Source organism: Pelodiscus sinensis, chromosome 8 (assembly GCF_052426305.1).
Source record: "Pelodiscus sinensis isolate ZL-2025 chromosome 8, ASM5242630v1, whole genome shotgun sequence".
NCBI lineage: Eukaryota > Metazoa > Chordata > Testudines > Trionychidae > Pelodiscus > Pelodiscus sinensis.
The window spans coordinates 6,060,802-6,075,089 of NC_143059.1; the positions used below are offsets into that span (position 1 = coordinate 6,060,802).

General features: G+C 43.8%; 1 protein-coding gene across 1 annotated transcript in view; it reads right to left on the reverse strand.

Moving 5' to 3' along the window:
• Positions 1 to 2,055: 2,055 nt before the first annotated feature.
• The window catches only part of CHUK (component of inhibitor of nuclear factor kappa B kinase complex), a 39,357-nt gene continuing 27,124 nt past the window's right edge, over positions 2,056 to 14,288 (reverse strand). Inside the window, exons 15-21 of the mRNA XM_075934690.2 lie at positions 13,978 to 14,087; positions 12,329 to 12,378; positions 11,076 to 11,172; positions 10,174 to 10,321; positions 9,436 to 9,569; positions 8,405 to 8,504; positions 2,056 to 5,815 (exon numbers count right to left, since the gene is read on the reverse strand). Coding sequence (XP_075790805.1) covers positions 5,789 to 5,815; positions 8,405 to 8,504; positions 9,436 to 9,569; positions 10,174 to 10,321; positions 11,076 to 11,172; positions 12,329 to 12,378; positions 13,978 to 14,087 — 666 coding nt within the window. The 3' untranslated portion in view covers positions 2,056 to 5,788. The remainder of the gene's footprint in view (positions 5,816 to 8,404; positions 8,505 to 9,435; positions 9,570 to 10,173; positions 10,322 to 11,075; positions 11,173 to 12,328; positions 12,379 to 13,977; positions 14,088 to 14,288) is intronic.

The following is a 14,288-nucleotide window of genomic DNA, read 5'->3' on the forward strand; positions in this document are numbered from 1 at the left end:
CGGTGTAGCGGGGCGGGGCTCAGCAGAGGGGTGTGTGTGACGTATGGGGGCGGGGCTCGGCGCTGGGCAGGGTTCAGGGCCAGAGTAGCATTGTGCAGTGTCACAAGGGGGAACCAGGCTGAATGGGGGGGGGGGGCGGCACTGGGTGGTGTCAGTGTGTGTGGGGGCCCCAAACCCTCATCTGCAGCCAGCACTGACCACCAGCCAGCAGGCAGAACAGAGCCCCGTCTCTGCCCCCCAAGACTTAAAACACCCCAAAGCCTGCTCCAGCCCTTCTGCAGCCTGCGTCCTGCTTACAGGACACCCCCACCGAGGCTCAGGGTACAGAAAGCATCATCCATTGTGTACCTGCAGGAGACAGACACTGAAATTCCCATCAGCATCTCACTCCTGGTGAAGTGCCTAGGGAAACTAAGGCACATGCACTGGGTTACTACCCAGTAATAGAGATAACATAACATAGTAGTAGAGATAACAATAACATAGCAAACACAGTCCCCCACTTTGTCGCATCTCTTCTCCCTTCGAGACCAAACGGAGCAGGGGCACTGAGCCAGTGGCCTGGGGAAGTTCGGGGCCCCTGCTCTGTGATAAAGCATTGGCTATGACATTAGCACTCCCCTTAACATGGACCACCTCTGTGTCATGATTCTGCAGGAGCAGACTCCATAGCAGCAGCTTGGTATTCGCCCTTTCATTTGGTCAGGGGAGAGTGGTCCGTGTACACCTTGAAATGCCACCCAAATAGATATGGCTGCAGTTTTCTAAGAGCCCACACCATAGACAGGCATTCCTTCACTATGAGTACACAGTTCTGTTTGCAAGGCAGCAACCTCTTGCTCAAGTACACAATGGGGCATCTCTTCCTTTTTTTGTCCACCTGCATTAGCATCACACCCAGCCACCAGAGGCATGGGTAAACACCATAAAGGGCTTGTCAAAGTCTGGATTTACCAGTACTGGAGCCCCAACCAAGGTCTCACAGGGAGTCTATTACACAGCAGAGGGCACTACTGCAAGTCTAGTTAAATAGGTATTTTAATACAGTCCCAACCAAGTGAGCACATGACACCTCCACAATAATTAGAGGAATGTATATTCACAAACAAATAGCATCCCTACAATTATCAGCTGTTGGAATAACCTATAAACAAGGCTCTGTCCCTATTGTTTCTGGGTAACTGTAAATTGACCATCTCCTAACCTAACTTCCTACAACCTGACATCCACCCAGAAATATTCTGGGTTGAAACTGCCTGATCCTTAGATCTTTCAGCAATAAAAGCAAACAGCCAAGGGGATAACCTGAATTCGTATTCCATGGTCAGAAGGGACCTTTATGGCCATCTCCTTAGACTGCCTATCGCAGGCCAGGTGCTCTTCCAGAATAATTCCTGGAGCATGGATCTTACGAAAAACAGCCAATGATGGAAAAATCGGTTATGATCTCAAAGTCATTCCACTGGTTAATTTCTTAGTTAAAAATGTACAGCTTGTTTCCAGTCTGACTAGCTTTAGTTTACTACCACTGGGTCCTATTACATCTCTCTCCACTAAATTGGAAAGCCCATTATTAAAATGTTCCCCACTTGGATATTAACTTACTGTAATCAAGTCCCCCCTCTATCTTTTATTTGTTAAGTAAAGTAGTGATACTCAAGGAACTCAATCAGGAATATATTCTACCTTTGGCTCCCCCCATCTGAGAGGCAGTACAGCTGGGTGGTATGTTCAATACTTCCACCAATGTAGACGGGGGGTCTGCCTGGTCAAGATCAGGAGAGGCCTATAGCACAAGCCATGAGACGCTTCCTAAGTCTGAATTCCTGGGCTTACCGGGGAAAGGAATGGTAGATATTCCACTTGAAGAGGTGAGTGTCTCCAAAGCAATACAGGTATCTCTAAATGATCACTGCTGACCAGGAAGGATCGGAGACAAGAAATGCCATTCTTGAAGCGTGGAATCCTAGGCATAATCTTAATCCTTTACCACAAGATGGTGCAGCCTGGGATGGGGAAATCCCCAGAATCTACCTAACAAAAATGACTCTAAACCGCTATTACTAAAATTTTATTGTTTACAATATTTACAGAAATGAAGTCAAATCATCAGGAAGACTAGTTTTTCATAACTGTATGTTCAAGTGTGGCTATCAGGATAGCCCTGCATGAATGCAAAGATATTAATAACATTACTCAGCTCTGCACACGCATTCATTGTGTTGAACACGACAGAAGAATTCTTAGATTTCTTGGGAATAAATGGGAGAGCACAAGGCTCAGCATTTTCTCTGACAGTTACTGATTTTAAGAGAGAACAAGTTACAATTCTTTTGGTTCCAAAAAAGGTATATCAAAGGTATCAGTTTCAACAGATAGGCGCTCCTCCATGACAGCAAAATGCCATGGCTTTGTTGAAATCTTGTGTACCTGACATATGCAATGTGCATTGCATAATACACCAAGAGATGCTCTATGCTAAACTTAACAAGGGAGACACACTGAAAGCTGTAATGGACAAAGTGATACAGATTATTAACTTAGTTCATGCTTGCTCCCTGCATCACCATCAGTTTGTGGAACTGATGGAACAAATTGAAACAGAATATGAAGATCTTGTCATGCACACTGAAGTGCAGTGGTTACCCTGTGGTGAAGTACTGGACCTCTTCCTGGCACTTCTACCAGAAATCAAAGGGTTTCTTGCTCAGAAATTTCAAATGCACGCAAAGTCAGAAAATAAAAATGGGATTTTAGCTTTTATCATAACTGGTCACCTGAAGGTGTTGAATGAGACATTGCAAGGGGGGGAAAAAAACACTGCTTGCTCATACTAAATGCTAGTGTCAGAAAATTCATGTTACACCTTTAGTTAATGTCAGCTCCGTTACCTGCATGTGACACTTCATGTGACACACACTTGCCACATTTGGAAAAAGCCCCTCCCTTCCCCCCATGAAACACACTGATCAAGGAAATGACTATGATCCATCATTTCACATACAAGTGCTGTTTACACCAGCAGGGAGTTTTGAGAACTGCTTTTCTTCTCAGCGATCTGAAGTCCTTCCTCTTATTGTTCTCAAATCTATTTGAATTTCATCTGAGAAAGTGTGAAGTAGTATATCAAAGGACTGGAGTTCATAAAAGGAAGTTTGAGAAGTAATTAATTCATGTTAGTGCCCTGGATGAAGATGAAATTAACCAGCTAAAGAGAAAAAGCACATGAGAACTTTGGTTGAATACCCATAGTCTAGTTCTCCAGTACTGCATTGCAATAAGATGTCAAATTTTGGATCAACATACACATGCAGACTTTTTCTGCTATGAGACACATCAAATGCAAGAAGCGCAGACTAATGGATGGAAACCTTACTGGTGAATAGCAAAATGTCTGCACACCCCTTATTTCTAACTTAAGAAAGCTTGTGGAGGATGGCACCAAGCAGAAATTGCACTGAGTAACTTAAAGGTGGGAGGGGCTTGAGGCTACACTGAGAATGGACAAAACCAATGTAGTGATCTCTGGTGTATGAAGCAGCACAGACCCAGAAGACACTTAGATATATTTTCCTTCGAGAGCTTGTTTTAATCTCACGGATCAGAATTCAGTTTGCCACTAGATGAAATATGCCTTTTTGTGCTTAGTTCACCAGTGAGCCCAATTTCCCATTGCAGAGGCTCTCAAATGTCATTGTACCATGACCCCTTCTGACCCATATTACTACATGACCCCAGGGAGGGAGATCCAAGACTGAGCTTGCTTGAGCTCTGCTGGCTTAGGTGGGGAGCCAAAGCCCCAGGCAGGGGACCTGTAACCTGAGCCCAGCTACACAGCATGGATACCCTCAGGCTTTGGCTTCAGCCCCAGGCCCTAGCAAGTGTAAGCCAGTCAGGGTGACTCCATTAAAATGGATTTGACACCCACATTGGGGTACTGACCCACAGTTTGAGAACTGCCATTGTATTGTATCCTTGGTCACTCACACCAGCGCAAAATGTACACTCACCTTGCACGTGTGTAAATGACTGCACCAGCAGGCAAGGGAATGGACGCTCACTTAGTGTACTACTGGTTACTTTGTGGGGGATGTGAAATGTATAGTTTTCTTCACTTTTTTGTTGCCATTACTCTTTCTATAAGGATAAATTGCTGTAACACATTTCAAAACCAGTTAGCCATGAAGCAACAAGTTCACCTCACTTACCAAACTTAAGTACTGAATAGTGAGGTGAACTTGTTGCTTTGTGGCTAACTGGTTTTGAAATGTGTTACAGCAATTTATCCTTATAGAAAGAGTAATGGAGAGAGACAGGCAAGAATCAAGATTTTCAAGTAAGACATTTTAAAAGAGCATGATTTTCAGAAAGTATGAGGACCTGCCCTCTGAAAGAAAAAAAAAAAATCAAATCCCGTTAAAGAGCTTGGGTTGCACACCCCAAATCACTAGCCAGTGCTGAAAACCTTTCCTGCAAACTGAAGTCCAGGTAGCTTGTTATCTTCCCCACCTACATCCTGCCCAAACTGAACATTGGCAAGTCAGACCATTTGAAGGTAGAATCTTTACAATGACACAAATCTGGAACAGAAAAAGAATCATAAAAAGATTCTACATAAGATAGTATTTATCACAAATTAACAAATGGAATTCTTAAATATTTTAAGGAGCCAGTGGATATAAAACTGTGTTTGGAATCGAGGAGAATTTCCTGAACAGTAAGAAACACCTGTCAAAACCTCTTCTTGGTATACAAGAGAATACAGCAAAGGTGGCAAGCTATGGCCATTATTTTTCTTTTATCCATCAGAAACTACATTCCCCGACCTGGGCTCTGAGGGTTGAGATGCTGGGGGACAGGGGCAAGATAATGTAGGCAATGTGTCATTTTCCAATGGGATTCTAAATGCGAGATGCCAGCCCCAGAGAAAGAGGGTGCAACAGCTCAGCACTGCAGCACAACACTGCAAATACTGCTGCTGCTTGTACTGTGCATCTTGGCCACTTAAGGCAGAAATCTGCCTGCATCTAGGAGGCACTTGCTACCTTCTTCCTACTCAGAAGACATAAGGCAAACATCTTCCAGGTACCTGCTGCCTCTGCTTCTCTTACAGAGCATACAGTTGCTCTAGCACCAAGATAAATTAACGTCAAATGCGAAGACAGGGTATCTCCGGCCAAAAGAAGTTCTCCACAGATAAATCATTGCAGATAGTGCCCTGATCTTAGTTCTTCAGTCAGAGCAACAGTTGCCTTCCCCAGCAGCGTCTGTCAGATAGGTCCTGTTGCTAGAAAGACCCTATTTGGCTATTGCAAACATTTTCAAACCAAACGCAGGTGCCTAAAAAGCTTCTAAGTAGAAAGGGTGTAATTTCTAAAGTGGTGAGCATCTGCAGCCCTCAGGGATGTAGTGGGAGCCAGGGTCACTCAGCATCTCTGAAAATCAGGCCACTTCTTTAGGTACCTCAGTATGGATTTAAAAGCCCCGACATGAGGCAGCAGATTGAAAAACATTTGCCTCTAGCAGCAAAACATCCAAAGCAAAGTCTCTGTTGCTGCCCATGTACTCTATAATCAAGTCTGCTAATGTTTACAAAACACAAAATCCCTCTCACAGAATTGTCATCCAGATGCAGTGGGAGAGAGATTATTCAGTCCTGGATCAGCAGCGTGTGGAATCAGCACTATAGGACTGATACTGGGCTGTTTCGTCTCATCACAGACTGTCAGCCAACCTTGAGCACATGGTCATATTGGGGATGGCAACAGTGCCTATTTTTCTTCCTTAGTTATTTCAGCCAACTCCAATCAAGACTCTAAAAAGAAAGCAAAAGAGCAACCAGAGTTCAGTAAATTTAATTTTCAAACCAACCATCACCTGCCTGGGAGCCTGCATTGTCCAAAACCGCTCTCTGATGTCAGTCTTGGAATTATAAGGAGAGATTGAAAGGGGAAGTGTTTTAACTACCCAAAACCTGATGTTAACAAACACACCTAATTAAGGTATATTAAAGGCTTCTGAAATTTCACAAACAGCAACTATGTAATGCCACCCAGCATCTATTGTCAGCACTGAAGAGGAACAGATGAAAATCCAGAAATGAGGATTTTCAGTGTCAGGGTCTGAGCTACTGAAACTCAGGCAGCAGACACAAGTCAACAGTTAACTTTTGGTCGCTAAGCTACTGGTTTCATCTGACATGGATATGCAAGGAATCAGACGTCCTTACTGGCTGAAGGCTACTGGGTAGCAACATGACATGAGTTAATGGTGCCAGCTCAGTCCCTTACTATCACAAACCTACCACATTAGCTGACACTAACTGGCCCTAGGTTGTGGTCTCAGCAGCAATCCCCTGTAAAGTGTCACAGCTATTCGCAATCAGCTGGTTTGTAAATTAGAGGAAAATAAGGTGAGACGTAGTAAGCAACACAGAGTCATCAAAACCAGACACGAAAAGCTAGTTTGTGCTGTGCCTCTGAAAGGTGCAGCCCAAGAGAAAAGGCCATGGAGACTTTACAACACGTTTTACCCTCCGGATTCTGGGCAACAGGGCTCTGCCCTAACTTACAGTAACCTCCCCAGGGTTGCCTGTAGCTGTTCAGGAATCCAGTGCTCACTCTGGCTACTCTACATCCCTTTCCAATCCTACACCAGGGTTTATGGGATCCACAAGGTGCAGATTATGCTGGCCATGGGCTGCTCCTGTTTTGGGAAAATTCTTCATTACTCTATTATATAGCTGCCACAACAATTACATGCATAAGAACAGTGCCCCCTTAACATGCTTTCAAGTGGCTGGTGAGGAGTGGAAGCATGCTGGTTTTATCATGGCTTCATAGATCATCATCCCCAGAGCCAAGTGTACGGGAGGGAACAGCTAACCTTCCAGTTAGGAGAGTAGCTTAACGTCATTGTGGAAGGAGGGACGTGTATCTAATGTGGCTGCATAAACAGCTTGCACCAGAGCAAGCTACCAGGAGAGATTGGCGTCCGACAGGAGATCTTCATCATGTGTCTGGACACCATACTGAGTGCTCATGGGAAGAGCCTCATTTCATCCATTACAGTTGTGTTCAAACACATCCCTTGTCTTCTCAAGGGAAAGCACAGGAGGACTAGCTGGCCCCCAGGTTCTGCCTAGCCCACTGACTTACGAATTCCCATTCCTCATTATTTAGAGAAAGGTGAAATATCTTCCAATTCAGACCCCAGAATGACATCGGATTTGTCCAACCACACCACTTGCTCCTCCTCCTCCTTCTGAACCTTACGCCCATTTTTTCTGCCCCTCAAGTCAAAGGCTATGTCTACACTGCACATTTATTTCGGAATAAGCTATTCCGGAATAGTTATTTTGAAATAGCTTATTTCAAAATTGCACATCTACACTGCAGGGAAGCCTCAAAATTAGTCCGAGACAGGCTTCCCTAATACAGACGTGCTATTTCAATTTAGAGCCCCAGGAGGCACTGGGGAGGAAGAAGTTAGAATGGCCCTGGTGAGGGGCTATTTCGAAATAGCAGAAGTGGTGCATCTACACAGCCCCTATTCCGAAAAAGGCATTATTCTTCGTAGAATGAGGTTTACAGAAGTCGGAATAAGCCTCCTGTTATTTCAAAATTATTTCGAAATAGTGCTACTGCTGTGCAGACGCTTGCACAGTCATTTCGGAATAACGCCATTATTCTGAAATAACTTTGCTGTGTAGACGCAGCCAAAGGGTGGACAGGGCTCAGCAAGAGGAGAAAAGGGTTACTGCAGGGCAGTTTATTCCATTCTATAACAAGACCTTGAGAGACAATACCCCCCACCAACATCGCCTGCTTGAACAGCCCCATCGCTTTGCACATTTCCAGAGCCAGGAGCAGGATTCTTTAGGTGATTGTTTTGCCAATGCACCTCATATCCTTTGTGAGCAGCAGACCAGGACACTGCACATATTTAACAGGGATGTCAAATCCCGTGCAGTATGTTAACCAATTAAACTATAGGTTTAACTGGCTAACCACCCACTGCGCTGCGGTGACTACTCCAGCTGGGCCCAGGCACCAGTTAAGTGGTTATCCCAATAAGGCCACGTCTACACTGTTTTTTTCAGAAGAGGAAATACAAATGAAGCGCTCATTTGCAAATCTCGCGCTGTCATTTGCATATTCTCTTCTGATCCTTTTTGCGGAAGAGGTATTTGCGAAAAAAAACCCGCAGTGTAGACGGGGCCATGTATCAGGAAAAAAAACACAAAACAAAAACAAACAAACAAAAAAACCACCACCACTTTTGCACAAGATTCCTTATTCCTCAAAAAATGAGGTTTACAGGAAGAGCTCAGTAAGTTAAATCTTCTACCTGATGCCAATGACACCTTTGAGAAGTCAAGCCTCAATCACAGAAACAGACTTACCATCATGCTGCTGTTCTGCTCCTGTTTTGCCTCTTGAATAATAGTGCTGAAGCGGTCAAGATAGTTCAGATTCTCTTCTATCACACGGGCAAAAACTTCCCTACAAAAAAGGGATAAAGGATGCAGATTTAAACTGTGACGGATTCACTTCTCCAGAAGGAGCAGAATGGGGGAGTGGAAAAGAAATTTACAGCAGTTTATCTGTAATTGTGCAAGTTACTCTATCCTGTTTTATACAGCAATGTGCCTTGCATGCTTCCATAGCAGGGCCCCTCAGACAGATTCCCCCTTCTGAAAATTAGCTGACTTCATTAAAAATGCTCTCTCATCAAAAGAGAACTTCAATAATCATCCCAAATCATGCCTGCAGCAGACACTGACAAGAGAACTCCATCTGAGTAAAGGATGGGATTCCAAGATAGAGAATCCTCTAGGTCCATAAAACTAAAAGCAACGGAAGAGAAAATAGCTGCCTCTGGAACCTTGACACACAGCATGTCTATACATCCTTATAACCCCAGTGAAGACTGAACAGCAACATTACCAAGAAGTATCCTAAAACTGTATCTGCTATACCACTCTGCTGATACCAAGGGAGTGACATAGAAAGCTTCCAGCCACAGGACACAGACTGAGTTAGGAATGGTTCACTGCACTTCACTCGGGACAGGGCAGAGTTCCAGAGAGGTGTTATTCTACTGGAGATCTCAAAGATGAGTGGAAACACTCATCTGTTCAAAATGAATCTGACAAAGTGGGTCTTAGTCCACAAAAGCTTATGCCCAAATAAATCTGTTAATCTATAAGATGCCACAGGAATTCTTGCTGTTTTTGCAGATTCCGACTAACATGGCCACCCCGCTGATACTTGTCATCTGGTCAAACTGCTACTGTATCACATTTGGAGCCTGTCTCCACTACAAATGCATGAGGGAGGGCAAGCTTTCAGAGCTCATGCATATAAAATAGGGATACTCTTCCAAAAAGAGGCCGACTGGTCTTAGCAATAACCTCTCATCCTTGGCTCTTACCCATCTCTAGGAACTGCCATAGAAGAGAGAGGATGGGGTATGTTGCTCGAGTTCGGAGGAAGCCATGTAGCAGTTGGAGGTGTGGCTGCACTTTCGATGCTGGAACTCACAAGAGATCGAGCAGAACTCTGAGTCTAGAATAGAAGCAGAATCATTCTTCATGCACATATTCAGTGGATGGACATATTCAGAGGATATTTTAGTCCTGTTCCATTGGAGTTTACACACTATATATGTGCCAAGAAACTCGAGATCAGAGCATTATAAGCATAATTAAAGATAAATATACATTAATGCCAAAGTATGGCGCTCTCCCCCATATATATATATATATACACACACACACACCCCCACACCCTCTCCTCTTCCCTCTCCCCCATATATATACACACACACACACACCCCCACACCCTCTCCTCTTCCCTCTCCCCCATATACACACACACACACACACACACACCCCCCCCCCAACAGAGTGATGGGATTATGTCACTCTAGTGTCCCACAGCCCCTCTGCCCCCAACTGCCCGGCCCAGTACTCCAGCAGGCAGCCAGAGGCCTCCTCCCTACCCCTCTCATAGGGTGCCAGGGAACCGGGCACCCTCCTGGCCTTTGCCAAGGGAGAGGGGCAGAGTTGGATGCCACCCGCACCACCCGCTCCCAAGGCCAAGGTGGCACAGTGCCTGGCTGTAGAGGTTATTGTTAACATATATGGATTTCAATCCTAAAGTCACTTACACAAGCAATTTTCAGCAAATGCCAGATCTCCCTCTGCCTTTTGCCCTGCATCTGCATTACTGAGCTGTCAGCCTCCTTGATGTTATTCAAAGCCACTTCAATCTTTGGAAGCAAATCAATAATCTTCTGCTTACAGCCTAACAGCTTACTGTAATAAAGGAGAAATCACAATGACTTTGCCATTCAGCAGGACACAGGCTTTGGCAAAGCGAAGGTGGTCGCACCAATTTTACACCTTGCTATTTAAGGGAAAACTGGGTAAATATGTACTTGGCCCTCAGTATTTACACGAATAGCTGCAGGCACACAGATACACAACTGAAAGATTCTTGGGACTATGGTGGCTCCCGGAAGTCTTAAGGTCTAACGATGAAAGTGCGCAGCACAAAAAGTTCAATGCAAGAAAGGTTCAGGACTATCTTTCTTCACAAAGAAATCTCCTGCCATAGATCCCTCCATCTCAGCACCAGTCACATATGTACATGGAACTCAGTTGAGGGAAGGTTCCTGAAGATGTGAAATGCTTACAGAGACAGCGTTAAGGGACTGTGCTACAGTATGAGTCAGACGATTGTGATGAATGTAGAGTGGCTGTATGTCCTTGAAGGGGAAAGCAATTCTTGGTAGGGGGCTGCAGTGTTCCACTGACAGTTAATCTGAGGAGGATGTATAGTAAGGTCTGGGACAGATCTTCCCCTTTACTAGCTTTGAAGTTTTGGAACTATGATGGGAACGTGCCCTTCAGCAATCTGAGCTTGGAATAAAGTTTTGCTCTTGGAACACAAATGCAAGAGCTCTCTGCTCCTAAAGAGAAATTAGTATGTTAAAAGGTCTCCAGCCCAGAATGACAGAAGCTGCATATTATCTCTGGTTTCCTCTGGAAAGGAAAGCTCTCTTGGTACCTAAGGTGTCCAAAGAGCTCCTTGAGAACTCGATCCTGGCTCTGAACTGTCTGCACGATAATCTTCACCATGTCAGTGCTGTCACTGTAAGCGTGATCTGGAAGGGATAACAATCATCTGGTTAGAAGACAGCGCCTCAGCAAACAGTTCATAGCTACATAGTATCCATGAAATTTAAGATTTAAATATCTGAAACCATTAAATTCAAGATTTTTAAAATGCCAGGACCATGAAGTTTACAAAAAATGGACTGTGAATTTGGTAGGGTCCTAAACATGGTCAATAATGTTTCCATAATTCCTCAACATGTTAGACTTGGATGTCTAGATGGGCGCCAAAGGCTGCACTGCCTAAAGGAGGCTGTATTTAGCTTCTTTTAAACCAGTGTGGGCCTTCAGAAGCTCTTTTGTTACTGGCTGGGTGAATCTAATTATTGCATAAACAACCAGTTTTGGGGATTGTGTGCCCTATTTCTTGCACTCTGCCATGAGTGTGGCACTCTCAGTGTGGTCCATCAAGGCACCATGGTCACATCAAGCATCTATTCTTCCTCTCTCCCCTCTCAGCCGGATGTCTGCCCACGTTGTCCAGCAACAGTGCCCCGACAAACTGAAAGCTCTGTAGGTAGCAAAGGTTTTGATGGCATCAATCCACACTAAGGTAAGAGCTAACAATATGGCTGTCTTGGTAACTTGCAGGATTTTCTGAACACTTTAATAGCTGACTGGGAAGGATTAACAGCATGCCTAGCCCGGGAACAATTAAGCCTTAGACCAAAAGACAAGAATCCTACCACTTTTTATACTACAGCTGATCCTATGTAACACCTGACTGATACCCCTGTGGGTCAGGACAAAGTTAAGGTGTGTGGCAGTTCTGACACTATTAAGGACGGTGTAATGAAAACAATCACTAAATGAGCTACACTTTATAACGTAATTATTCCACTGCCAAAAAGACATTTGATGTCATTTACACAACTCATTGCCCTTGCAGACATTTCCTCCACTGACCACCTATGACTTTGGACAGGCATACCATCAAACCACTCCTCGCAGTTCCCACCAAGACCTAGAAAGCTCTTCTTCTTTCCCATTCCATCATTCTAAGTGTATCTTCACCCCTTCCTGCCCGGAAGTCCCTCCTCCCTGCTGCAAATGATAATGTAAAAAGTCTAATATTTACTGTTAAAAGCAGAGATTGCTTGCAGGGTTTGGGTTTTATGTAGGTCACAGAACAAGCCTGTTCCATACCTGGTGGTCTTGGTTTTAATTGCTTGTATAGTTCTATGGCTTTTTGTTCACTGCAAAAAGAAAAAAAATCACTTCAGATATGTATTAGCACACACAGAGGAACTGATCATCTGTAACATTCAAGAGTAAAAAGATTTCATATTCAAGTCTTTACTAAGATGGAGCAGATTTTTACATCTTGCCAACAGACAGCCTGCTCCCTCTACATTAGAAATCCAATGAAATTCATCCTGTGATAAAAAGTCCACATTTCCTAAAAAAACTGCCCTTTTCTTCATGATTCAGTGTTTACCTTTCTGATATTCAGTCTAAATAGCATTGATTCTATGCTTTCTTCAATTTTGAACATATGTACGATTTCCATGAAAATCTATCAGGATTTTGTTGCCATATAATATTTATACATTAAAAAGTTTGATTTTAGTAATGTTGGTAGCTTTGCAGCTGTATAATTGCCTGACATACTCCCTATTTGCACTCATGTTTCCTTGCTTGCTCGCAGTTCCATAGGGGACATTCGGGAAGAGTACAAGGAAGATATCCCAAAAAAGTACATTTCCTTCTCCTTTTAAAGTAAGTTTTGCTGCTCTGAACAGCTCAAATAACTCAGAATCAGTTACATGCTGAAGCTTCCAACTCCATGACACATCCTCACTTTACTATTTCAAAAAGTTCAGCATAATCTTCTCCAACCGATTAGTTTCTCCCATTACCTCCTAGCCAATTCCAAAACCTGGAACTTCCCACTCCCTGGCCAGCTCATGAACTCACATCGTAGGTCACCTCTAGAGGAGTTAAGGAAATCATCCACTCCAGTCAGATGTCCTGTGCTTCTTCCCAATAATACATTTATAGAGCACTTCCCTCCACAAAAAGCCCTGGGGCTGCTGAACAGCCATAGCAGCATTTTCTTGTTAACTTCCAGAAAATAGCCCAACCTCAATAAAATTACAGACAGGGTGAGGGAAAAAAACCCCGTAAGAACAAAACAGAATAGCAGCAGTAATTTAAAGACACCTGAAAAAGAGCATTTGGTGGTTTTTAAGTGGGGAGATGAAATGGGCAGATTTCAGGAAGGAGGGAGTTCCACACTGTGGGGACCGCCACAGCCACGGCTTGCTCCCAGGCCTACTTCTGACATGATGGTGGAATCTCTCAGCACCAAGTCATGTGGAAGAACAAAAATCCATTTGCTAGAGGCTCCAAAAGGGAGTCTCAATTGTGACCATGGCAGTCCCATTCAGAGCTTTATAAACCAGTAAGGCTAACAGCCAGAACCTGCCACTTAACAGGCAGCTGATGTAAAAAACACAATGCAGGCTGAAATAGCTCAACTAGCAAGCCGTTGCATGGCTGAATCTGAACAAGGTGCAAGTGGTGCATCAGATGTGCTGGTAATCCCATGAAAAAGGGTATTACAACAGCTTTCACAGCCATTGCCAGGCTCTCTCAAGCATGCAGTTTTCAAAGGGTTTGGGTATATAATTCTACAGTACTGAAGGAAACACACGGACTCTTCCCTTCCTACCCACCCACCCACCTCTACAAAATGGAGAATTAAAAACAAAATAGACACCAAAAAATTTTTTAAAACCTGTTACAATGTAAAATGATTTCAGTAAGTATGAGAGAATAGCCCTTTTCCTTACAGACTTTCCATGACATCTCCCTGGCGTCTTGCATATGGACTCCTCTGCAGTTCCACAATCTCTGTGTGCAGAGCCATAATCTGTTCATCTAGGTATCCGATATCTCCAGCCTAATGATAAAATATAATGTGTTATAAATCCCAAGTTTTAAACGGAAAGTGATACGTGTAAAGCCATTTCAGGAGCAGAAATACAAAAAAACCCAACAGAAAGATACTCCAGATTACTTCGTTCAAAAGACAAGTAAATCTGAATGGAATTAAGAACATTCTGAAAGTGTAAGTGTTGCTGTATTGAAGGACAATAATCAT